This window comes from Rattus norvegicus, chromosome 3 (genome assembly GCF_036323735.1).
Source record: "Rattus norvegicus strain BN/NHsdMcwi chromosome 3, GRCr8, whole genome shotgun sequence".
NCBI classification, from domain to species: domain Eukaryota; kingdom Metazoa; phylum Chordata; class Mammalia; order Rodentia; family Muridae; genus Rattus; species Rattus norvegicus.
The window spans coordinates 32,594,596-32,620,630 of record NC_086021.1 but is presented as its reverse complement, the minus strand read 5'-3'; the positions used below and the strand labels follow the sequence as shown (position 1 = coordinate 32,620,630).

The 26,035-nt window shown below is 47.0% G+C and overlaps 1 protein-coding gene across 4 annotated transcripts in view; it reads right to left on the bottom strand.

Annotated features, from left to right (window-relative positions):
• Nucleotides 1–26,035, bottom strand: part of Ddx31 (DEAD-box helicase 31) — a 64,722-nt gene that overhangs the window by 14,816 nt on the left and 23,871 nt on the right. Inside the window, exons 15-19 of one of the 4 annotated variants that reach the window (XR_010064644.1) lie at nt 16,099–16,149; nt 14,533–14,672; nt 11,301–11,479; nt 9,623–9,704; nt 3,945–3,962 (exon numbers count right to left, since the gene is read on the bottom strand). Coding sequence is in view for 2 of the 4 variants with exons in the window: in NM_001107824.2 (NP_001101294.2) it covers nt 3,851–3,962; nt 9,623–9,704; nt 14,533–14,672; nt 16,099–16,149 (385 nt within the window). In the remaining 2 variants the exon portion in view is untranslated. 4 annotated transcript variants of the gene reach the window in all.

Genomic DNA, 26,035 nt, shown 5'->3' with positions numbered 1-26,035 from the left:
GGGTAAGTATATCACTACTAACAAGTGTCCTTTGCAAGCCCAGGTGCCAGGGCCACACATGACCCCTACTTTGCAGGGAGGCCAGAAGATGATCATGACAGAGCACCAGAACAGGGCAGGCACAGAGGGCTCTGCTCGGTAAAACTTCCCTTCAGAGTCTAGAATGAAAACACAATACCGCTATTTCTACAGCCCAAGTCCTAGCTAAAAGACACACAAAGAAGACGAAAAGGAAGAAGTAAGTATTAGCATTCTGTCTAAGCTTCACCCCCAGTTACCTGGCAACAGCCAGGTATGCCTGACACTATAAAAGGGGTTGCTTGCCCCCTCCTCACTCTCTTGCTCCTCTTGCTCTCTTACCCTCTACCCGCTTTGTCCCCATCTCCCCCTTCTCTCCACATGTTCATGGCCTGCCTCTAGTCCTCTCTTTTTCTCCTCTCCTCTCCTCTCTCTCCCTCCCCTGCCTCCCCCCCCCCACCCTTTCTCTGCCCCTGCTACCCTGTTAACTCCCCTCCCCATGCCCTGATTAAACTCTATTCCATACTATAGTTGTGTGGCTGGCCCCTCAGGGGGAAGGGGTGTCTCAGCATGGGCCGCACTGAAGCACCCACTTTCCCCAGACCTCCATAGACCATATTCACGCCCCCCTCTATCTTTTCTAAACACAACACTGGTGCCGAAACACGGGACATATCCTCTCTCTATCTTCTTATAAACACAGGGACAACAAGGAAACAGCCAACTCCTAAGACGGGACAAACATCACAGACCCACTTTCCTAGGTTCCCTAGAGACACACTGCCCCAAAACGAGCATGAAGCAGTCAGAGATCACAACAACCCTATTCCTGCCCCACCGTCGCCTTTCTAATTTTTCTTTTTTAATTAAACCAAAATGGGGGAAGGTTAGCATGCTGTCTAAGTTCTGCCCCACAGTTACCTGGCAATAGCCAGGTATGCCCTAACACTACAAAAGGGGCTACTTGCACTGTCCTCACTTTCCTGCTCTGGCTCCTGCTTTCTCTTGCTCTCTCTCTCTTCCCCCTTTGTCCCTTCTCTCCCCATTCTCCTCCCCCTTTCTCTCCACGTGCTCATGCTGGCCTCTACTCCTCTCTTCTACCTCCCTCCCCCTCCCTCTCCCTCCCCCCCCTCTCTCTCTGTCCCTGCTACCCTGTTAACTCCCCTCCCCATGCCCTGAATAAACTCTATACTATAGTTGTGCTGAGGCACCCCCTTTCCCCAGACCCCCATAGACCATAATCCCCCTATCTTTTTTTTTTTTTTTAAACACAACACTAGCTGTTCTTGGACTGCAACAATCAAACTGATTATTAACAAAGATGGGTCAAACAGTGAAAAAGTCTACAAATGCAGACTTGGCCCAGTTTCTATCTAGTTTTCAGCTGAAAGGCAAGGGCAGCGGCATTGTTAATTATTCATGAGGTAGGTTCTGCAATGCCACAGAGGGGAATCAAGTTGGTTGAGGAATTTAAATATGTAAACTAAAATGCAAAAGGTAAGTGTCATCTTATGGGATACAATGGTTTTCCCTATATCTTAAGTTCAGTTTTTTAGAGTCCTAAAGTCACAATCCTAAGTGATTGGAGAGATTAGTGAGGGGCTTTGTGTCCCAAGGTAGGTGACTAGGATCTCTGGGGTGAGGGCAGCTGGTTCCAGCCCCTATCAACCTGGAGTGAAAGTGAGTCAGCAAACAAGAGACCGAAATAGAAGACAGTGACTCTGACGACAGTCAACACCCCCAATCACAATCTCTGACAACTGCTTGTTAATTTTCAAGGGACTATTTACACAGGGCAGTCCCAAGGCATGGGAACATCACTGACATGCCCAAAGTGGATGGTGTTGGGCAGGCATCTTTTTTTCCACTGCAAGGTTATCAACCTGAATTCAGCTGAGTCAGTACCTTCTTCCAAAGACCAAAATCACAATGACAGTCTCTACAGAGAGGTTCTTGGGAACTACTTGGAATTGCTGAACTCACTTTTGGGAAATGCTGAAGACAGAGCATTATTAGAGAAAAGACCAGAAGGACATCAGTACTTATCTGGCTGGCGTGACAGACTTCCATTGCATGCGACTGTGTCTGAAGTGTTCTGACAGTCTAATGTGTGCAGAGGATGAGTGGTGGCTATCTGCAAACATTTGTCTTTATTGGTAGTGCTGGGGCTGGAGCTCGGGCAAGTGCTGACCACTGAGTTCCACCTCTAGTCCTGATGCTGTTTTTCTCACCTACTGCTTGCTGGCCATTCACTGTAGCCTGGTTTCTAGCTTTCAATTTTACCCAGGGTCAATTCTCATACTGTAGCTAGGTGAGCTTTTAAAACACTGGTTCACTGAGCCACATCTCAGCTCAAAGCCTCCCAGGGCTCCCAGTTCCCTCAGGGTGACCTCAGAGCAGCCTCTGGCTCTACAGGGCTCTGTGTCAGCTAATCCAGTCTCATGCATAACCCATTTCCTCCCTTCAGAAGACTGAGTGCTCATCCCATTTTGTTTTGCTCACTCTGACCTCTGTTTGGGCTTACTCTGACCTTACCAAACACAGTGCAGTCACTACCCCTGACTCCATACCTGGTCTACTTTTCTGTAGGGTGCAGGCTGTCTAAAGCACTCCCTCACCAGGCCCACTGTCTTGAAGCCACTCCGGGCCCTTCAATACATTAGCTTACAAAGCAGAGGGTGCTTCCCACCTGCTGCCTCCCGTGCTGAAGGCCTGGAGCACTGCCAAACCCCAACACTGCTAAGTAGTTATTTTTAAAAGGTACTTGTAGTTGGGAGTGGTGGTCCGCGTTTGTAGACCCAGCACTTGAGAGACTGTAGCAGGAGGGACCCAAGTTTAAGACCTGCTTGTAACATGACCCTGTCCCAAAACTAAATGAATTTAAAATAAAGAATGATAGATAGCAAGGCCTAATAACACCTCCAATCCTAGCACTTAGCAGACAGACAGATCACTTTTGAGGCCAGCCTAGTCTACAGCATACGTTCCTGTCTTTAAAACAAAACAAAACTTCTCTTTTCTCAAAATTCTCAAGGAACTCATAAAAAAAAAACTGTGTACCCAACTTGGGTCTTTTTGTTGGTTGGTTGGTTGGTTTTTTGGGACAGGGTTTCTCTGTGTAGTAATGACTGTCCTTGGAACTCACTCTGTAGAGCAGGCCAGCCTCTGCCTGCCCCAAGTGCTAGGATTAAAGGTGCTGCCACCATGAGCACTGCCAGGCTCCGTCTTAGGTTTATTAGCATTAATCAGTCACCATCGGAACATCTCCCGAGGAAGACGAGCTGGCTATTTATGGCCACCGTTCAAGTGGAGCTATGAATGCCACCTTTAGCACTCGGACCCCAGGGATAACTTACACTACAAAGGGTCTGAGAAGGACATTGGCATCCTTGGATGAACTGTCCAGGTTGAAGGTCTAAGCCCGTCCTCACCTCACCAATCTCAGTTTCCTTGGCCCTTCAGACAGGAACTGCTTAGGCCTGATGCTTCCAGCCCTACCCTCACCTCCAGCTACTTCTGCCAGCCTTGTCACCTCTGCTGCCTGGTGTTCACAGACAGAGAAAAACAGATCCCCAAGATCCAAGTTGTTGGGTCAAAGCTTTAGCCTTAATATAAGCCAAGATAAAGCCTCATTTGTGTAAAAGATGGAGATGGGTAAAATTAACATTTAATATCCCTTTAAAGCCTCCTGAGCTTGCTGCCAAACCCTGCCGAACTACTGCAGAACGAAGGCTTTGATGGGTACACAGAGGTTCCTGGACGTCCTCTCAACCATGGGTGGCTGTGCTGAGGGGGCAGTCACAGCACTCAATCTCCTGAGAGTCACACTGACCTTTCTTTGCCCAGGAGACCATCCTCTGACTGGAGTGCACATAATCTTCAAACACTGTCTGCAACACCGTGGCTCGCTCTCGGATTTCCTGGGGGCCAGTGGCATGGGATCTCTGGGAGGGTGGTGGAAGGATTAAAGGAGAGACAGAGTTGAAGTCAGGAATAATGAAGCAGTTTATAATAGATTTAATAACAGTAAAATCACACGGTAACCACCCAGGGGCCAACGAGAGTAATCCTTTCAATATTACTAGGGAAAGAAGGGAGCTATAAAGATGTTAAAGTCAAGCAAAGATGAGAGCTGAGTAAAAAGGGGGCAGACCAGGTCTGTTTATTTGTTTGCCCACTTTCCTTCACGCCCTCTTATTGCTCAAAGTGGAAGACCTTTGGTGGCACTCTGGAGTTTTCCAAGTCTGATTCTGGCATTTCAAATGATGAACGACAGGTTGTTTTCAAAGAACTCTTCTCTCTTAAGATTTTTCTCCCTTCCTCCCTTCCCCCTTATCAGTGGAAAAAGCATCCCCACCCCCCCATAAGACCATTCCAGTGATCTGCCTAAAATTCAGCCTTATAAAGCTATATATCCCTGAATTTTGAGCTTGCGAATGGTGAGTGGTTTAGATCGGCTCCAGAAGCCGGTAACAATCCAGCTGAGTTCTGAGGATCTATGAAGAAGGCAGCTTTCCAGTAAGTCACATTCGGAGGCTGCCCGAATCTCTGCAGCCAGCTACTCCTGCAGCCTCTGAACACCATTAATAATATATAGGACCATTTTCATCTTTTAAAAGTTCCAGAGGAAAAAAATGTCTTTTAAAAATTCCTTCTAGGAAGTACTTTTTATTTCCTATATCGCACAATATGAAACACAGGTGTTTTTACTGACTAGAAGGCTCTGCAGCCTAAGTAGACGGGCTGCTGCTCATGGGAAGGGGCTACTGAGCCCCGGACCCCACCCTCACGGGTGGAGCCTTGGCCCTCAGAGGACAGGCGTCAGACCTGTGTGTGACCCTTGTCTTCCCTTCACTCTTAAGGCCAGAAGAGGAGGAACAAAGGAGAGGAGTGAGAGCCTCCCTTCTGGGGTAGACACTCATCTCTGCATTAATAGAGACTTAACAACCTGAAGATGTTTTTGGTGTAGTCACATCGTCCTGCTGCCTATTTGGCTGATGACAGTCTGGCTGATTTCACAGTACACGGTCCCCCTAAGGGTTTTATCCACTACGATGTCAGGAGCAGCGCCACTGAGGAGCTGTGTTACCAAAGTGGACATTTGCTATTGTCATTAGCAAGGATTTTTTTCACCCCTTAACTGATGTGAAATGCAAACTTCTCCGCTGCCCTCCTTTCGTTAAGCCACCTCAGCAGCACAACTGTCACCTTGCCTGCATTTTTTTTTAATATGAATGTGAAATTAGTGAGGATGCCCTTTCCCCTGGCGGACAGAATCCTCTGTTATTAAAAAGTAAAGCACTTTAATAATGAAAACTTTTTCCTCTTTTTCCTGTGTTTTAACTGTTTAAAATTAATGAGAAGGGCAGAATGGTTGTCAAAGCGATATTGAAAGCCGGGCAGCCAGGACCGAATAAGCACAAAAATCCCTCTAGAGTGTTAAATAAACAGAGCTGCAGCCCTCTCTGGATCCCTCTGTTGGTTATTGTATACATTCTGTAACAGCTCTCAGAATAGATCTGAGAGCCAGGGAGGCAGAGAGGTTTCAGAATTCCAATAAAGGCCTCAAATTAAAGACAGCCTGGTGCGAATTCCAGGAGAAAATTAAAGAGACCTCAAGCTTAAGTGACAGGTGACTTGCTTCTGTGTCACAACTGTCAGGGGATTTAGTGATAATATGGCAATATATTACAAAGGGCTTTTCTTAGTCCCCCCTTTAGGTTTCAAAATGAGGCATCTTTTCTTCCCAACCAAAAAAAAAATTACATATATATAATGTGAGTGTGTGTACAAGTGAAATGTGTAGAAAATGATAAAATCAGGCTTACAGTTAAAATGATGAGGTCAGTTTAGAGATACGTAGGAAAAAGTTAATGACAGAAAACAATGCATGTAGGAAAAAGCACCCTTACCACACTTCCAGAAACAGCGTTAAGACTGCCCCTCCTGAGACTGAACGAGGTGACTTTAGTTGTGGGGAGGACAGTCTAAATTTAAACTGAAGACAGAACGGGGCAGAGTTCGGCAGTGCCACCTCAGCCCGAGACAGGTAAATGCTCCTTTAATGAGAGGGGGTCAGAGCCTGAGGCTTGTGAGCAGGCAGCACCGCCTCTCCCACCCTCACAGACACAGGCTACCGGTTAATGAAGTCAACCTGCAGCCAGCAGAGCACAGGCAGTTGAGAAACCCTGCCTCCAGACCCTGCCTCCAGACCCTGCCGGCCGGCTCTCGGGCGTGCCTCTCTCTGCAGCACCCCACTGATCCTTCAGAAGAAAGACCACAAGAAAGGATGAGCTGGGGCTCTGATCTGATTTTAACACTTCCCAATGCTAGCGACAGTCTGGAGAATTTTATGAGCAGAGCTCACAAGACAAAAAAAAAAAAAAACAAAAAAACAAAAAAACAAAAAAAAACTTGTAGAAAAACATGCTGGGAGGGTGCATGCAGTGCATGAAAACTTCACAACACCCAGAAACTGAGGTGCCCCAGTGAAAACTAGGCCGGGCCCCTTGAACCTATGAAAAGTTTTAGGTTGTGGCAGTGGCACGAAGGGGTGTGCACATTGAGGCATTGTGCTGAACAGCCAGCTTCCAAAATATATTTAACTAAATGGAAGGGTTTTGTTTTAATCACTCCTGCCTAGCTAAGCTTCACCCCGTGGTCCCCAGAACCTTCTGAGTGCCTCCCAGTCAAGCTGAAAGATCAAATTTATTCTCTTTGTAGGGAGGTGAACACTCACACCCAGACGCAGCCGTATATATATTTCATATACCTAAATATGAAATATACATTTTACAGATGCTTCACTAGCTTTCTTTCTGTTCACAGAAGCCCAAAACTGTGTGTGCCAAAGGGACATTTACCATGGGCTCGAGTGGAGCTGGTGAAGTAGAGGGGACGGTAACGAGGTACAGCATTTGTATGCTGGCCACTTGTGCATCTGCTGCAGAACTGTCTGCACTGCAGGGAGTGGGTAGCCAGGACAGGTACACTTTTCACCAGAAACAGAACGAAAAGAAGCTGGGCCCCTCCCTCCCTCCACCCTCCCAGGCCAGATATCTGTGTGATTAACAACACAGCAACTTAGACCAGGCGGTCCTTCCTTTGAATTAAAATACGGCTGGGTCCTACAAACTAGGTCTCAACCAACAGGAAGTTTAGTGCCATGAATTTAGTTTTCCAAGTTAATCATATCTAGCAATGTTAGTAAAAGCCCAATCTTACTTAGCATTTCCCCCTCAAATAAACAGCAGCAAATTATAAAACTATAAAAACATTCAATTCATTCCCACCAAAAGGTGGGAGCCTGGGGTGAAGTGATGAGATGGTCTCCGCCAAGCTGTTTCTGCCTCATTTCACTCAACCCCCAGGCAGCCCTCAAATATGGGCACTCTCATAATCCTTCTGCAGAAAGGAAAACTGAGTTCCTGCCCAAGGCCACAGAGGCACCAGCTGTGAGGCACGGACTCAAGTCCTGGCTGACTCGACTCTTGCAACTCTTGCTCAGACCTTTACAATGGCTCTTAAGGCTCAGGACGTCTTTGAGGCTGGCCCCTAGCCAGGAAAAGGCTTAAGGAGAAGGCCACAGAAGGGCAGATGTTAAAAATGACATGGCCAGTTGCTGAAAGGACAGAGGGAAATGCAGCTGCTCTGTTCCTTCCCTGGGGACATGTACTCCTGTGAGGTGGGGGTGCTGCTCAGACTTACACAACAATCACCTCCCTAGAGGAAAAAAGTCTGTGTTCAGGGATAAAGACTACTCAAACCAAAGCTGGTCTCAGAAACAAGCTACAGAAGGCTAAGTTTGACCCAACCTCTACGATTTCACTCGTCATTTCCAGCTGGTTCTCCTTTCTGCAGGGCAGGCACAGGCTCGTGATCTGTTTATTAGGATACAGCACTGCCGGCCCAGTGTCCAACTACAGTGTAGCCTTCTGTAGCTTGCAGTAGGATACTGGGCACTTTAGAACTGTTTCTTACACTACTCTATACTCTCCTCGAGTGAGTACTGTATATCTCAATTTTTACACGTGAAGACACTGAGACTTGCATAGGCCCAGAGCTCTGCCAGTTTCCCAGAGGCAACCAGCTGAGGAGTCTGACCCAGGAATCTGCTCTCACGCACTCTCAACACTGCATCCTCTGTAGCTCCCAAGCTCCCTGCTGACACTGTGGAGCTGGACTGGAACCACAGTGAAGTAGCCAGTTGAACATTAAAATAAGCACTCTAAACACAACAGTTACAGAATGACTGCGCAAAGACACTGCGTCTGTGTCAGCTGCTCGATCCCTTAACAACAGACTGATACGCTCACTCTGGTCTGGCCGCTGTTTCATACAGAAAGTCATTCAAAATAACTTGCTGACATAAACTCCCTTAGTTGTGCTCTGGAAGAAGAGAGCTTAAGCTAAGACCAGATAAATCTAACCCCTGCCTCAAAAGCAGCATCGACTCAAATGCTGCACCTGACACAAAATGGAACTAGCACAGCCGGATCTAAGTGGGTCTGATCTTCCCACTCTGTCATCAGGCCTAAGAAAACAAACATAAACATGCATGCAATTAGCCCAGTCACAGAGCAACACACGTGTGCACACACTATACTAACGATGGACTAGAGCCACATACGTGTGCACACACTATACTAGCAATGGACTAGAGCAACACACGTGTGCACACACTATACTAGCAATGGACTAGAGCAACACACGTGTGCACACACTATACTAGCAATGGACTAGAGCAACACACGTGTGCACACACTATACTAGCAATGGACTAGAGCAACACACGTGTGTACACACTATACTAGCAATGGACTAGAGCCACATACGTGTGCACACACTATACTAGCAATGAACTAGAGCCACATACGTGTGCACACACTATACTAGCAATGGACTAGAGCCACATACGTGTGCACACACTATACTAGCAATGGACTAGAGCCACATACGTGTGCACACACTATACTAGCAATGGACTAGAGCAACACACATGTGCACACACTATACTAGCAATGGACTAGAGCAACACACGTATGCACACACTATAATAAGCAATGGACTAGGGGGCAGGGCCGAGAGGCAGCAGGGAGGGGATGCTCAGGCCTGTGGGCACAGCTCGGTATCTCCATATGGAACTGCACGGATGGTAAACATTTTTCTTCTTAATGATCTCAACTTTACTCTTCCTCTGTAGACAGTGCATTCCATTAAAAATGGGGAACCTAAGTATGTCTGAGAGAGAGACAGCGATATTTATTTCTTCCATCGTGCTATGAACGGGTCTAGCCAGTGGTCCTTGCTGATGATCTGGAGGGGCTGCCACCTGGGTGAATTCACAATGCTGGCTCCAGACTCAATGCCCTAGACCACCTTTCTGCAGAGCCTGCTGCTGCCTGGCAGTCCTCCAGAATGGACTGGTGCCCATTAACGGAGTGAGACTAGCTAACATATCCAGAGGGAAGAGAAGGAAAAAAATCCAAAACATCACCATCAAGGTCTGACTTCATCTAGTGCTCATGGTCCTTAAAATGTACACTCTGTCTGGCAGAAGACACAGCCCACACATAAAGTCTCCATCAAGATATGAACCACTCACCTGGGCTCCCCTTTGTCTCCTTTTAAAACAATCATCCTTTGCCAGGACAGCCAAAATACCTTCCAGCTTAATCTCAGAGACACTGTAAGAAAAGAGCACAGAAGTCAGCCTTTTCAGTGTCCCAGAGATAGCCCAGATTCTGATGTATAAAACCAACCCATTCTGAAATGAGAACTAAGGACAAGCAACATCTGAGAAAGGGGAGAGCAGGCTAGTGAGTACCTCAGCTGGCACAGGAGCTTGTTACCAAGCCTACAACTTGACTTCAACTACTAGGACCTAGAAGGAGAGAACTGAATCCCAGAGTTGTCCTCCAACTTTTATATTTTTACCTCCCCCACAACATAAATGTTAATAAAAAACTGTCAAAAAGACGATAATCTTTTTTTCTCCTCCTCCTCCTTTTCCTCCTCTTGTTGTTGTTTGAGGCAGGGTTTCTCTGTGGCCCTGGCTGTCTTGGAACTCACTCTGTAGACCAGGCTGGCCTCAAACACAGAGATCTGCTTGCCTCTGCCTCCTGAGTGCTGGGATTAAAGACAGGTAATTAAAGAGAATTTTCTTAAGCCTTAAGGCATTTCAAAAAAGGAAAGGTGGCAACAGGGCCAAGTCAGCCAGTGTCCCCTGCTGATGGGCCTAAGACAGGTTACCTCGCATGGGGGTCTTCCTTGTATCTGCCCACTCATCATGCTTTCCTTTCCTTTTTTTTGGGACAAGGTCTCATGTGCCCTAAACTGTCGGTCTCTCACTATGGAACCAAGGCTGTCCTCCATCCCTTGCTTCCATCCAGTGCTGGGTGACAAGCAAATATCACCATACTAGGCTTCTGCCATCCCTCCCTCCCTCTTTATTCCTTCCTTCCTTCCCTCTCTCCCTCCTTCCTTCCCTTTTCTTTGTACGTGCTTATGTGTGTACACGGGCACACACACAACATGGCTTGTGTATGGGAATCAGAGTAACTTCAGGAGTCATTTCTACCACGTGGTCCTGGGTATGGAGTCGGTCAGCAGCCTTGCCAGCCCTCTGCCATTGCTTCATCCTAAAGTGTAGTTACCAACACAGTAGGCTTATTTCTTGACATGATACTTGAACTTGAACAGGCAAGAACATCACTTCACACAGGCTGCTATGCAGGATCCATAACTAGTGGACAAGGACTGCAGTGACAGTGGTGAGTGTTCTAGCTCTGTGCATAGCTCCTCTGTTCTTTCTCTACTCTAGAGAATCTTTACTGTTCTGGCCTCTAAACCATTGAGGGACCTAAGACCAAATGATCCCCTAAGACCTGCAGCCATAAGCAAACTGCTGAAGGCAGGAATCAAAACAAGGGAGCATGACTGGCCTCTGAGAAGAGTCTGGCAGGCTCCAATGCACCTGGCAAATACAAGATCATGGCTCTAGAACTGGCGAGCAACACAGAAGCACAACTAGAGACAAGAAATGTGAGAGGCTGAGCTCATCTTCCAGAGGAAAGGGAAGGAGAAGCTCCAGGGGAGAGAAACAGATCATGAAAAGACAAGTGATTTCGCTGTATATTTTCTTTCTGTTTTTTTTTTGAAAATGTTAACAGCAAATTAAACCATGAATGGAAACCTCTTCTGGGTGAAGACAGTTCTCTCTTTCCCCAATGGTTACTGTGACAAGGCTGTGAATGAAGCTGCCACATCTGACAGCCACTCACCTGAGACCTGTCAACTCTCCTGAGCTTCAAGCCTAGCCCCCGTCCCTGAGCATCCACAGACCCATGAAGGAGAGGCGTTGCTAGAGCAGGGAGCGGTAGGTGCAGGAGTGGAGGGCTGGGGAGACAGAAGGAAGGGCAGGGCACCCCTTCCCCCAGAAGCATTTTCTCCAGGTCCCAACCTGTGAAGGACAGAGACATATATGTGGTGGCTGACTCTGAGGATGGGACTTGTCTCACATGACTCCTATGTGTCATCTGTAGGGCAGGCAGAGACAAATACACTAATGGAAAATAAATTGTGAAGTGGGTTTTGAGGGCTCACAGCTACAATTACAGCATGTGGGGCTAAAGCAAGAGGACTGACACAAGCCTAAGGCTAGCTTAGGACATGCGATGTTTAATGCCAGTCTGGGTTCCAGAGTAAGACCCTGTCTCAAAAGTTAAAGAAAACAAAAACAATTTTGGGGGTGAAATATTAAAAGAGAGGAGAAAATGTGATAAAGAGCTAAGGGGAGGAAAAGTGATTAAACAACCACCAAACCAATTCAGTCCCAGAAAAGAAAGACGCTTTTGCACGCACAAGGTCAGGCATCAGCAAGCTGGAATTTTAGGTAAAGACCTGCAGTCACCAAGTTCTCCCTAACCTGAGGCAGTGCTTCTGAGAAACAGAGCAGAGCTACCATGATTAGTTCAGTCCTATGGACAGATCCAAATAGTTCTGTCTTGCTGGGACACCCGGCATGTCCTGACAAAGCTTGTACATTTTAACAAACCAGCAATGGCTTTCCTAGCAACACTGAAGCAGGAAGGACCCAGCAGCATAAACAAGCGGAAGGACAGAGGGACAAAGCTCTGAGCATAGATGGAGGTGGCAACAGCCCAGGGCTCCTGTCCCTTGCCCACTATGCTAGAGCAGATTGTGAAGAGAGCACTCTACATCTCCCACAAGAGCGCATACCCCTCTTCTACCGCCTTGTCCTTTGAATGATTAATGTTCCCTTTAATTTTCAAAAACGTCCTGGACTATTTCTGTCTATTACATATAATGTAGTGACTTTAAAAAGTTTTAAAGATTCTTATTTACTTACTTACTTTTTAAGACAGTGTATAATGTAGACCAGGCTGGCCTTGAACTTCGCTGATGACCCTGAACTTCTGACCTCCCAAGTACTATGATTCGAGGACTGTACCACTCCTCTCAGTTTCCACTGGTCTTGGGAACTGCACACCTTAGCAAGCACTCTACCAGCTAAGCTCCAACTCCATCCGGCTCAGCTCCTGCAATGTAGTCTTTCTCATCAGAGTTTATTTTAGTTCCTATTTAGGGGACCAACAGAATTGCTACTGTGGACTGTGAGAGAGTAAGCAGCCGTGAGCACCCTGAGCAGGCAATGAAAGGCTGAGTGAGCAGGCCTGGCTGGCCTGGGCTGGGAGTTAAGGAGATAGGAAGATGGGCTGCTATGGGGCATGCAGACATTCCTTCCCACGACTGCACTGCTCCAGGCCCTCAGCACAGGGTGCTGTGGTGAGAATCAGCAGGGGAAACTGAGGACCAGCTCCAGCAACAGGCTTCCAACTCAATTTGCCAGGACTCCCCAAGAATACTAGCCTAGGAAAAGGGCAGCCCAGATGCGGACTACCACGAGGAGCACCATAAGCCCCAGGTTGGAAGGCTCTGAATCCAGCTGGACACATCAGAGAGGAAAGATAATGACCTGACCAGTATGGCCTCATGAGAGAGAGCAAACAAGGGCACCAAGGAACAAAACCATTCTTTTTCTTCACAGACTTTTTTTTTCCTTTAAAGATTTATTTATTATATATAAGTACACTGTAGCTGTCTTCAGACACACCAGAAGAGGGCATCGGATCCCATTACAGATGGTTGTGAGCCACCATGTGGTTGCTGGGATTTGAATTCAGGACCTCTGGAAGCAGTCAGGGCTCTTAACTGCTGGGCCATCTCTCCAGCCCGACAGACTGTTAAGACGAGGAACAAGGCAAAGAGAAAGGAAACCCAAGCTACCTTAATTTAGGCCCACTTGAATGACAACCAGGAATAGGTGTCTACCTCTCCATATCAGAGGTAGCTGGTGTACTCTGTCTGTCTGGTGCACTCTGTCTGTTTCAGCCCACAGATGCCCACACCAACAATCCTCAAAGAGTTCTGAGAAATCTCAGTAGTCAGAGAGAGTACTGCCTGCTGGGAAATGGTCAGAGTTGGTGGGACAGCCACATACAGCTTTGCAAGTCTGCAGTCAGTTGGGCTGGCATCTCCACACCAGGTCCCCAGCAGTGTTTACAACTTTGTAAAGGAGGAGAGAATATCCTTGGAGTTTCATGTTTTACATAAAATGTATGGCTGGTCAAAGAGGAAAAGACAGGGAACCACTTGGCAGCTCCACAGAGATATGCAGACGCACGCCCGCTATAGAGCATCCGTGTTCAGGAACACCCGAGCAGCCAACAAGACTTGTGGGCTTGGCAGGCATCATGTCCCAGCACCTTGGGCAGACACATGGCTCTCCCAGGGCTTCCAGACAGACATGCATCCGCCATCCCGCCATGTCTGAGCAGAAGAAACTCTTAAAAGTAGACCCGTGTCAGACACTGCATGCCTTTACAAGCTCACTGCCAGAGTCTGTGACTTCAGGAATCAGAGGATTTATGGAAGGCAGGACAAGTCCTTATAAGTGGCCCAGGCCAACAACCATTTCCACGTGAGCTTCCCACAGGGGCACAAGGCCAGTTATCTGACAATACTACACACAAGACAGAAACTGGGCAATCCTGGCTGCAGCTATGCAGACAGTGTCTTGTTTCGACTACTCTGAAGATCCCTTTCCTTCCTGAAGGAAAAAGTCTGTGCTTAGCAAAAACATTCTTCTTTCTATTCAGACAAACCACACTGAAGCTGTTAAGATGCTAACCGCAAGGATGGAAATTGAGAATGAAGAGGCTTCTGAGAAGCCGGCGTTAAGGGCTTGCCTCCTACTGAAAGCTGAAAAGCCAGGGGCACAGACGCCCTGTAAGTTACTGGCACTGCAATGAGAACTGCCAGGTGTGAACGGTACTGAGGGTTTCCGTTTTTGCCATTGGCTATTCTGGAACTCATTTAGGGATCACAAGGGTTAATGGCTCTTCTGCAGCTTACAAGGCCCATCCACTCAAAAAGCGACAGAATGTTAATTATGTGAAATCTGCTGAAACCCCTTTCAGGTTTCTGACTCACTTGATTTTGTGAGAAGCCAACGAGTTGACATACTCTGCCTCCGAAGGAGCCAAAATGAGCAGGCTGCTCCCATGACAGCCGATCCGGGCAGTCCTTCCAATGCGGTGAATGTACTCTGCAGGTGCAGACGGAGCACTGTACTGAAAAGGACAGCGCAGATGAAGGGGTTCAGACATCAAGGGCTGACACTAATAGGAGGAGCACCCCTCACCTGCAGCAGGCACCAGGCTACGGCTACTCTAGCACAATTGGAAATCTGGAATTATTCAAGCTGAGGCTGTTGGCTTCACTGGAACACGGTTCTCCCTTTTCCAGTTTGTGACCTTTCACTGAAGTGACTATGCAGAGCACAGTGTAAGCAGGTGGGTAAATTTCTCCAGATGACCACATGACCTTGGCCTACTTCCTTGGTAGACACAGCAGCTGGGAGGAAGCAACAGCAGACAAGAGGTGCAAGAATGAAGGACACCAACCACTGTGCTGGCAGAGTCCACCTCTGCTGCTGGCTCCAGGGGCACGCAGGCCAACCACCTCACTGGTGGGGACGTAGACCGTTAAGAGCAGACAGTGCAGGTTTGTGCTATGGGGAGTGTGTTCCTGACTCAGGGAAAGGGCAAGCTCCCGCTCAAGAGAACAGGCAGGCATCTTGTTATCTTTGGCAGTAACCTTACCACTATTAAAGTTAAATGACCCGACCCCCCCATTCCCCTCTCCCTCTCTGCTGCTACACAAATCAAAGATTAGCAGTCCAAGGTGAAGATATCATACGAAAGGCCAGTCATTTAAAACTTGTCAATATCCACAGTATGAGTCTTCCCATAATCAAAGCAGAGTCTGCCCCTGGCACACTAAAATCGGCCCTGAATTCCCATCTCCCATTGGTTCTGTGGCCAGCAGGAAAGAGACACAATACTTCTAGTCCCAACATGATCACTTATGACGAGCAGATCAAGATCAGATTTTCCAGCATAAGACAGGCAAGAAATGCCACAAAATGTGAATAAACCATGAGTCATGTAAACAGGGCACATGTCCCCTGGCCCCCACAGACAGGCTTAAAAATACCATTCTGCAGACTAATGAAAAAAAACCTAAACAAAAACCCCAAACAAACGAAACCCAACTAGACTATAGGGCTAACACCTTTACCCTCCGGCAGAGTGTCTAAGGCAGGAGGTGTGTGTAAGATGCTGTCAGGACCTTAATTGCTCCCCGCAGGTCAATGTACATGGACATTGCTCTCAGGACAGCTGAGCCATTTCCTTCTGGACACAATGAGGCCTCCCGGGGGCCTGGGTAACTCCTGTTATTTTCAGACTCCAGAAACTTTGGTTTGTGACAAGAATTAGACTGGAAGCAGAAGAGCTCATGCCCTCTCCTGAGAATGCCGTCCTGGCTGCTCTGCTGCAGTGCTGCAGAGGGGCTGGGCTAAGGAAAGATGTCAGAACTGTCGAGATACAGCTGGCTGCTGCCTGGTTACCAGGGCAACACCCAAGAGAGTAATACTGATCATTCAGTGCATTTTCTCATGCTCATATACTCATACCTCAGTGACTAGAAGATTACCTGAACAATCCAGGTGACTTGTGGGAGATCCAAGCCTCGAGATGCAACATCCTTTAAAACAAAGAGAATATGGTTTATGATTTAAAACTGAGTTTCTCTGCCTTTTTTTTTTTTTTTAAGACAAAATTACTACTCTGTGGTCCTAGAACTTTGTAACCCAGGCTGGCCTTGAAGCTGAGGTAATTTTCCTGCCTCAGTTTTATCAATGTATATTACTATTCCTGGCCCAAGAGCTAAACTTTTAATACTTAGTAATACAAATTCTGAAGACAGACAGAGACAGACTGACTGACTGTCTGACACACACACACACACACACACACACACACACACACACACACACACACACCACAAGGCATGCTCAAGATTCTGAATACAAAAAGGGCCCAAAGCATTTCATCTATCATTAAAAATTCTGAGTGAGGGGGTTGGGGATTTAGCTCAGTGGTAGAGCGCTTGCCTAGCAAGCGGAAGGCCCTGGGTTCGGTCCCCAGCTCCGAAAAAAAGAAAAAAGAAAAAGAAAAAAAAAAAAAAATTCTGAGTGAGGAGCTAGCAAGATAGCTCAGAGGGTAAAAGCTCCTGCCATCAAGCTTGACAACCTGAATGTGATCCTTAAAGTAGAAGACCAATTCCCACACGCTGCCCTCTGACTTCCACACACGTACCAGGCAATGAAACCCACCCAATGTAAAAATATAAAAAATTTGGTGGGCTGGAGAGATGGCTCAGCGGTTAAGAGCACGCACTACTCTTTCAGAGGTCCTGAGTTCAAATCCCAGCAACCACATGGTGGCTCACGACCATCTGTAACGAGATCTGGTGCCCTCTTCTGGTGTGTGTGAAGACAGTTACAGTATACTTAAATATAATAAATAAATCTTTTAAAAAAGATTCGGACCTGGGACGAGTTAGGCAAGATTCTTTCACAACTCATACACAATGTGCAGGTCAGCCCTAAACCTTGAACTGCAGCTGATGCTGTACCATGTAAGAGTTCTGAAATCGTGAATGGCTTCGATGGCACACACCTATTAATTCCAACACTTGGGAGACTGGGGGGAGGAGGATCAGGAACTGAAGATCATTTTCAGCTACAAAGCAAATGTGAGTCCAGTCTGGGCTATAAGAGACTGTTTTAAAACACACAAACAATCATCCCTCAAATTAGAGTAAAAAGCCATTAGGATAAATGTACCATGGACCGCAATCCCAGCCCTTCAATACCAGCAATGCCAAGAAACTAACAGTCACAAAGCAAGCTGGCATGCTTTTGGAACACCCCTCCTCAAGTCATTCGTGTGTAAAGGTGGTAAGCTGCAGTGTTTACTGAGGACTCTGCCTGTTGGGTTTAGAGCAGGAAAGACTAAGTAATTTGTAGTTGTAGAAACAACTACAAATTAGGATACATTCTAACCCTGCCCACCACTTCAAAGACTTGACTGGACAACTAAGAAGTCATAAAAGGGATAGAGATTTATTTTCCCTTGCAACTGGTCACCATCCAAAGAGCCCAAGTTCTCAGCTCTGTGCCATTCTGGCAGACTAGCTGGAAACACCCAGGCTATAGCAGTAATGTGCACTCGGATTCCACACTTCAGTCCAGCAACCATAGCAAGAGTCCAGCCTTCAGCATTTTACTTACAGTATCTCAACTAATCCTTATTCAAAAAGGTATTCCGTGTATTTAACTGGGGCATAGGGTGGGGAGCATGCCACTGCACACGTGTGGAGGCCAGAAGACGGCCTGCAAGACTGGTTCTCTTCTCACACTGCATGGTTCCTAGGACTACAGTTATGTGGTCAGGCTTGATGGCAAGTCCTTTACCTGCTGCGCCATCTCACCAGCCTACCCTACCTAATCTTAAAAACAGCCATCACCTCACTGATCAGGAAAAAAACCAGGTCTGAAGCAGGATACGAGGCTGTGGTAACTTCAGATGCAGCCTCCGTCATCTTGCTTCATTCTACTCCGCAGGAAATGCTGGGTCTCCAACACAATGTGGTGGGGATGCAGAAGCGGGCACTCTCAGCAGGGAGTCTGGGGATACTTGAAAAGCACGTTTGCACTTGCCCCCAGAAAGCAGCCTCATTTCTACAGAGATGCTGGCAAAAGGCAATGCCAGGCAAGTGGAAGCTATTCCTTCAGCAGTGTCTATGAAGAAGCAGACTGAATAAAATGTAGAAAAAGAAGAAGACTCTACTAACTTGGAGAGTTTCTAAGAGACCTCTGTGTGTGTGTGTGTGTGTGTGTGTGTGTGTGCGCGCGCGCGCGCGCGCACGCACGTGCATGTATAAAATGCTTTTGTGTATGAATCATAAGCATACTTGTTTATATTTTTTTAAAAAAAATCACTTTTCTTTTTTAGTTACCTTCAGGGAGAGGAGATCAGGAGAAAGACTGGCCAAAGACACACAGTGGACACTAGAGTGTCTGGTGTGAAGGACGGTGATCAGCTCTTATGCAACAGAATCAGTGTGGCCTACAATACCTCTTGCCAAAAACTAAAGCCTAGAAGCCAAATCTAACCAACTGTCTAGAACTAATTATTAATTTGCAGGAACACAGGAGACAGGAACATTCTAAATCACTCCAAAAAGATGTACCTCAGAACAAGACCATGAGAAAAATGAGAGCGAGGAAGGCTCAGAAGGTAAGTGCTTGGCAGCAAGCATGAGGACCTGCGTTTGAGTGCCTAGAACCACCCAAAACTAGGCACAGCAGTGCCTGTCCATCAGCCCCATGATTAAATGGAGACAGGAAAATCCCTGGAAGCTCATGGGCCAGTCAGCATACACAGTTGGAAACAGCAAAGAGAACTTGGCTCAGATAAGGTGGGACAGAGCTGATGGAGCTGCCCTCTAACCCCCATACATGGGCAAAGGCATGAAGCAGGTCTCCAAAGGAGACTCAAAACTGCCACAGCTGTGCGCCATGGTTCACACCTGTAATTCCATAATCCCAGTGTGCAGAGGCAGAGGCAGGATTATGACATTGGGTTAAGGTCCAGCCTCATGTACATAGCAAGGTTTAGGCTAGCCAGGGCCCCATGGTGAAATCTTGTCTCACACAACAAAAAGCACCCGATTTTAGACAGAGAAATTCAATGTGGTTCTTACTTTTCTGTTCATATTTTCCTGTAGTGTTTACTTTGTTTTAAAGAATAGGTGTTATCCATTCCCCTGAAATTCTGATATAGAATTGCAACCTACAGAACAGTGAGTGTCCATCTCTTCGGTAACCCATCAACTGCTAATCCTTAACACATTTGCTTTCTCCTTCCATCGGAACACAGACACAGGAGACAGAGAGTTGAGCGGATGTGAAACACACGCACACACAAACCTTAATTGTCTAAAGCCACTTGCAAATGTCGTGACATTTCCGTCTGCAATACTTTAGCAAGGGCTCCCAAGTCAAACAGTTCTCTTCTACTAGCCACCGTATTCGACTCCAAGAGAAGGAGAAACACTGTTCTCATCAACAGCCGGTGGCAATTTCTCCACTCAAACTGAGATGGGATGCTTTGCTCTCCAGTCCAGAAGCAAGCAATGATCACAGTCCTTGCTCTAGACTTCCTTAATCCGGAATGGTGCCTGAATGGTCTGGATGAAAATGGCTCCAAAGACTCAAAGGGAGTGACACATATTGGAGGTATGGCCTTGTTGGATGGAGTGAGTCACTGGTGGGGGAAGGGGTCTTTGAGGTTTCAAAAGCTCAAGTCAGGCCCAAGTGTCACTCTCTGCCTACTGCCTAATTATTGAGATGTAGAACTCTCAGCTATTCTCCAGCAGCATGTCAGCCTGCACACCCACTGTCGTGCTTCCTGCCATGACAATAACAGACTTAAACCTCTGAATGGTAAGCCAGGCCTAGTTAAATGCTTTCCTTATAAGAGTTGTCATAATCACGGTGTCTCTTCGCAGCAGGAGTACACTGACTAACAGCATCCTTGCTTTCCATTGACTTTTGAGTTTTAAATTTTTTATGTGTATGTGTGTGGGCCTGAATATACGGATTCCATGTGCATACAGGTATAGTGGAGACGAGAAGAGGTGTAGGATCCCTTGGAGTTGGAGATGCAGGATTCTGGCAGGAATGGTACCTTTGGGCTGTTATGGACTACATATGGCTCCATGACATTGGGAGGCCTGCTAGCTGAACATGGGGAAGTACCTAATCATGGGAATAAGTGGTGTCTACCCGCTCTTTCTGCTGATAAGGACACAACTGGAAGTCAGATGTAAGTCATGGCACTATCATCCCCAAACATTCCATCCAAGGATCTCAGTTCTATGGATTTCCTTGTCTTTATCAACTACCCTGACGATACAAGAATGACCAAATCCACCGTGCTTTCCTTAGTTTCACTGCTGAGCAATGTTGGAGTTAAAAACAGCTTCCCAACTGGGTGGTGTTGGTGCACACCTTTAATCCCAGCACTTGGGAGACAGCGGCAGGCCAATCTCTGTAAGTTCCAGGCCAGCCTGGTTTACACAGGCTACACAGAGTAACCCTGTCTCAGGGGAGAAAACAAAACAAAGAAAGCAAAACCAGCTTCCCCTACCACCTTTTTAAAGTAAGGATTTTACAAGGTGTATGGGCTCAGGCCTTTACTACAAGCAGAGCACTTGAGAGAGAGGCAGGCAGATTTCTAGGAGTTTGAGGCCAGCTTGGTTTAGAACAAGTTTTAGGCCAGTGGGGGCTAGATAATGAAATCCTACCCTCTCCGCCTCCCCCAAAGTCAAAATAATGACTAAAAGAAAGAATCTGGACAAACAAGTCTCCTAAGTTTCTGTAAGAAGCAAGGACAGGACTGAACAAGAGACCTGAGCAGGACGGGGCTGTATCACTTATGCCATCAGATCAAAATCCTTCCCGAGCCTGAAGCCAACACTGTAGAGCTGCTCATGAATGTGTTTGAGAATGCAGTCTAGAATGTTCTCTACACACAGGGAGCAGGAGAAGCTCTCAGCAGTATCCACTGCTAATGCTTAGGAAGACCAATGGCTCTGCTAAGTGCCTGGAGAGAAATGACTAGCTTTCCGTGCTCTGTTGTGGGGACTAAAGCTACTTGAGCTTTACAGACAGGCTTGGTGAAAAGCTCAATGCTTGGCTACCTGGGATAGACATAGAAAACTACAGCAGCACCTAGATGAAACTGAGGCTGGAAAGGCCATGTTTGGCCATCGCAAACTTCACCCCACACAGCAAGCTTAGTAAATTCAACCAGGAGAGATTACATTCTCCAAGAGGACTGAAGATACATCCTGGTGCAGCACTTACCTGGTGTGTGATCTTGTGACACTCACTGAGCCCAAACGTCCTGACAGTGTGTGCTGAGGGGCACAGCAGCCCTACATCCCCCACTGCTTTCCCTACTCCAGCAAGCACCTACTTACTGCCTCTGGCAGACTTGCTGAGGAGCCCAGGCTGAACTTGAACTCCATTCCTCCCATCTCAGCCTCTCAAGCTATGCTGTTGGCATGTGTCACCTCAGGCTGATTCTTTTGTCGGGTTGAGCTTGCGAATAGCCAGGCACTTCCACCTAGGTTTAATCCACACTTTCTGCATGCCCTGCCTAGGCACCAGAGGGAAGGAATCAGACCTGGTCCACACAAGGGAGGACTGGTATCAGCATGGCAGCAGTGGGGGCCAGCCAGCCAGGGGAGGGCAGTCAGCCCACTGCACTAAGCCTTTACTGTAGCTAAGAACTGCCTTGTTAATGAAGGACAAAAGAGACAGACTATGCAGGAACCACCCTAGAACTGTAACCCAAGTGTGTTGCTTCATAATGAAGAAATGGTGGCAAGTGTAACACTCCCGTACCACTTCGTGCTTGGCCCTGGAAAGGCACCAGAGATAAACCAACAATGGCTCCATCTTCCAGGAAGGTGTTAGCCACCTACATTACATCAACAGAAAACTGACTTGCTGGAAAGGCTTCAGTTCTGTCCTCTCAGCTCTCAGAACTTAAGCCTAATCACAGCCTCATTTTATTCCTTTAACCTAATTAGGGCAAAAGAATCACTAAAGTCAGCTCTGAAAGACATTCACCAGTGAAGCCTTGAAGGCCCTGGGCTCGACAACTGGCAGCCTCCACGAGACCCAGGAGTACAGATGGAAGGCAGCTTGCTCAGGTGCCAGCCTGTCAGTTGGATTAAAATGACTCATTTATTTACCCAAGAACCTCACAAAGTGCTTTTACTAACAGGGAGAGGGGGCCTGCCATCTCTCTGAGAAGGGACGCACAGACTCGCCTCTGACGCCTTCCTGGCCTGCCAAAAGTCATTATTGCCATGTGTGGAAAGCCATCAGCAGGGTACAGGCCCCCGTTGTCCGGGTGACAGATTGGGCTGCGTAATCAGAGGAGGAAGGGGAGAGTGCAGAAGCTGTCAGAGGCGAGAGATCTTGGCTGGAGCCGCCAAAAAACTGGCAACATGAGTTAGCGTGACTGAGTAAACAGCAAACAATCTCCAAGTGAGCCTTCCATTAGCAGAGAAGAAACAGTGTTAAGGATAAACTTCCCCTGAAAAGCAAGACCAGAGGAGCACAAGAACCACACTCATGCCGGGCACTGAACCCAGGCTCGGGATACGTACAGTCCTTGCTCCTTAGTCTCTTGGCTGGCACAGTAAATTCCCTAGGAGGAGAGGACATTAAGAACTGCAGACAACAGTATTTCAGTCAGAGAAAACAAAGCAAAAGCAATGAGCCAATGGAGAGGTAGCACAGCTGACTCACACGTGTATCTTTTAGGTATGAAACCTACCTGGTGTTTTTAACCAACAAACTCAGGAACCTGAAGCTCCTCCTTTCTGAGGAAGGCACTGCATCCTACTCATCCAGTGGCAACCAAGGAACAAACCCAGGTGCCCACCTCAAAACCAGAGGGGACTCGGAAATATCATTCTGTGGTCACCCAGTGGCATCTTCTTGCATGAACTAAGGACAGTACCTCCTCCTGCCTTGGTTCTGGTCAAAACAATCAACCAGCAGAAAAAATGCTCTGTAGATAAATCAAAATCCCAAACCTAATTCCTTTGATTTTTCAATCCTATTTAAAACAAGCAAACAAACAACAACAACAAACAACAAACAAAAGTCAGGCCTTTAGCTTTGCTGTCCTGTCTCATCCTTACTCTGCCTCACTTGTGGTTTTGGAACAGGGCATTTGGAGGTCTAGGTCTATCTTCCTGCTTCTACTTCCCCAGTGCTGTGATTACAGGGAGGTATATACCAAAACATCACCCACTCCTCATCAGTTAAGACTTCTCTTGTACACAGCAAGCTTCTGTCCCAACTGTCCTTTAGTTCTGCAGGCCACCCCTTACCACAACCCTATACTATCAAACAGCCAGTCTCCAAGAGCCCTAATACGTATCTGGTCCTGGGAAAACCTCGTGACATTACAAAGGTCCTAGCTTGTAAGACGAGTACAATTAAGACGAACACACATCTTACATACCCTTAACTGTTACTACAGGAAGGAAAAATGAAGTAGAGAAACTTGCAAACAATAAGGAACACTGTGTAGTTATACCAACACCTGCATATTTTCATGAAGACATCCACCCAGTCTTCTCTAACCTTATTAAAAGAATCTAGGGTGGTTAGTTAAAGGTAAAGGCTTGGTATAAAGGGGAAATCCCACACAATTAACAACATGATTTATCAAGAGAGACCAGCTCTCCATCTGCCTAGTGCTGACATGGCCCTCATTCCTCATTAACACCACGGAGCCTCCTGGAGTGTTCAGATAGTCTGGTAAGCAACAGGCTGCTTATAAGGAGTTAGAGTGACATTCTCCCCAGCCTGAGCATCATCTATCCCGGTAAGGCTCACATACCCTATGGCTCATAGACATTGTACTGAAAGAGAGCAAACAAATATAACAGTAGCAGCAGGGACCTAGAGGGACACAGCACATAGCACCATGGAACCTGAGCTGAGTCCCACTCAGTTCCGCAGTCTCTGTAGCGCTGAGAAAAGTTGAGCCCACAGTATACACAGCATACACGCCGGAATTAATCTGACCAACATGACCGAGAGTTCAAGAAATTAGATGTAGACAAGAGTTTGCTTCACTCATGGTGGGCAGGAGCTGAAGGCTCTGTGTTTTGCCAGGACAATGGCAAGCTGACATCAACTGTTCGCAGGTAGCAGCCAGAGAGAACAGGAAGTGAGCACGTGCTTTTGACCCCACAAGATTTACTTCAGAAGAGTGATCTTTCCCTCCATGTAGAGCTTCTAAGACATTCAGCTTCAGATAACTGGACTTTCTAGAATGCAAAGGTCCCCAGTATCTAGAAAGATACTCTTTACATACAGGAGGTGTCAAAGCAAACCAAACATGGTAAACCTAAGTATTCAGACTCCTACCTCCCACTCCAGCATAAAGGTTCCTACTAATCCGTATTTCAATAAGGACTATTTAAGTTCACTTTTCAGAATTTATTCTTCATAAGTAAGTCCATAAAACCGCACCTCTGTCTTTTACAAACAGGCAGGTCTAATCAGTCTCAGAGGCCTATCTACCCACTCAGCTTCTGCATAAATACCGTGGGCCTACCATGCTCCACTGGGATAGAACTGAAAGTAAGCAGCCCGGTCTTCTTGGAGAACTGGAGCTCTAAGTGTGAACTAGCTGGTCTATGCTAGGCATAAAGAGGCATACAAAGAAGTGCAGTGAGATCCAGAGCATTCTTATTGGTGGTGAGGGCTACTAGACATTGCCTTACTAAGTGCCAGATTGGATTTAATCTTCGCTTCAGCAAAGTTATTTGCTCAGACACAGGTCTCCTTGGGAGGCAAGTGGTTTAAAGAAATTAAACGTGTACAGGTCTGAAGAAATGTGTGCAGGGTCACTTTTACATAAACATAAGAAAATGGCATCGGGGTAAGGTTTCTGGGTAGGCCTTATAGTAGATGGAAGTGTGCATGTGCGTGTACACACACACACACACACACACACACACACACACACACACACACAAAAGCTGACCTTACCTACAAACTGTTTCTGAAGGAAACCAGACTCTATTACTTTTGAATTAAACATGGAGTAGGAGTTCCTTAAGAAGTAGCTGCAGTAAATGAGGCATTCGGATGGCTGAATGTCACTGTCTCTACCCAGCACTGGCCTGCAAGATTACTCGGTTCACAGTACAGTTAGTACCTCATTACACTCAGAGGAGTCTCTCCAATAGCCATTTGTGAGTTATGCCACCCATATGGCATGCATAGGAGGAGAAGGCATTTAATCTTGGGAGGGAGTAAGGAACAGCTAAGGAAATGTGGATCCCTAGGGAGGTGGAGGATATGGAAGGCATGTGTTTTCAATCTCAAAACAGCATTAGAGAGGTATGTGTTGGAGGCCACAGGACAGCACTGCAGACGGAGGCATATGAACTGGCCTGAAGCTCCTAAGACAATCATGGTTTTAAACTAGAGCAGTGCTACAGTGATAATCCCAGACAAGAGCAGACAGAACCTGCCAAGCGCTGTGACTTTTCTTCAGGACGTGAGCAAAGCACAGGCCCCTGTTGTGCAAAGACTTCCTCAGCTCCAATCACTCCCAATAGCTGTAATTTACAAGTTTTTGGTTGATAAATTCACACCTTTTCACACTAGCAGCTGCCACTATTAGAGAGCAAATCGCCAAGTCTTCTCACCGGTGGCAGCCAGTACCATGTGCACAGCCAGGTGGCAATCCAGAGGTGCAGAGAAAGCAGACTCACCAAGAGATCCGGATGTGCCAACTATCCAGGAGGTTGGACACAGGACAAATGTCAGAGGATCAGCAGTCAGCCACCTCTGGTCATGGTAGAGGGCAGAGGCAGGAGGATCTCTGTGTGGCCACAGGACCACACAGTAAGACCCTGTTGTCTTAAAAAAGAGCAGCAAAAAAATAACCACTGCCACTGTTGTCCCAGGAAT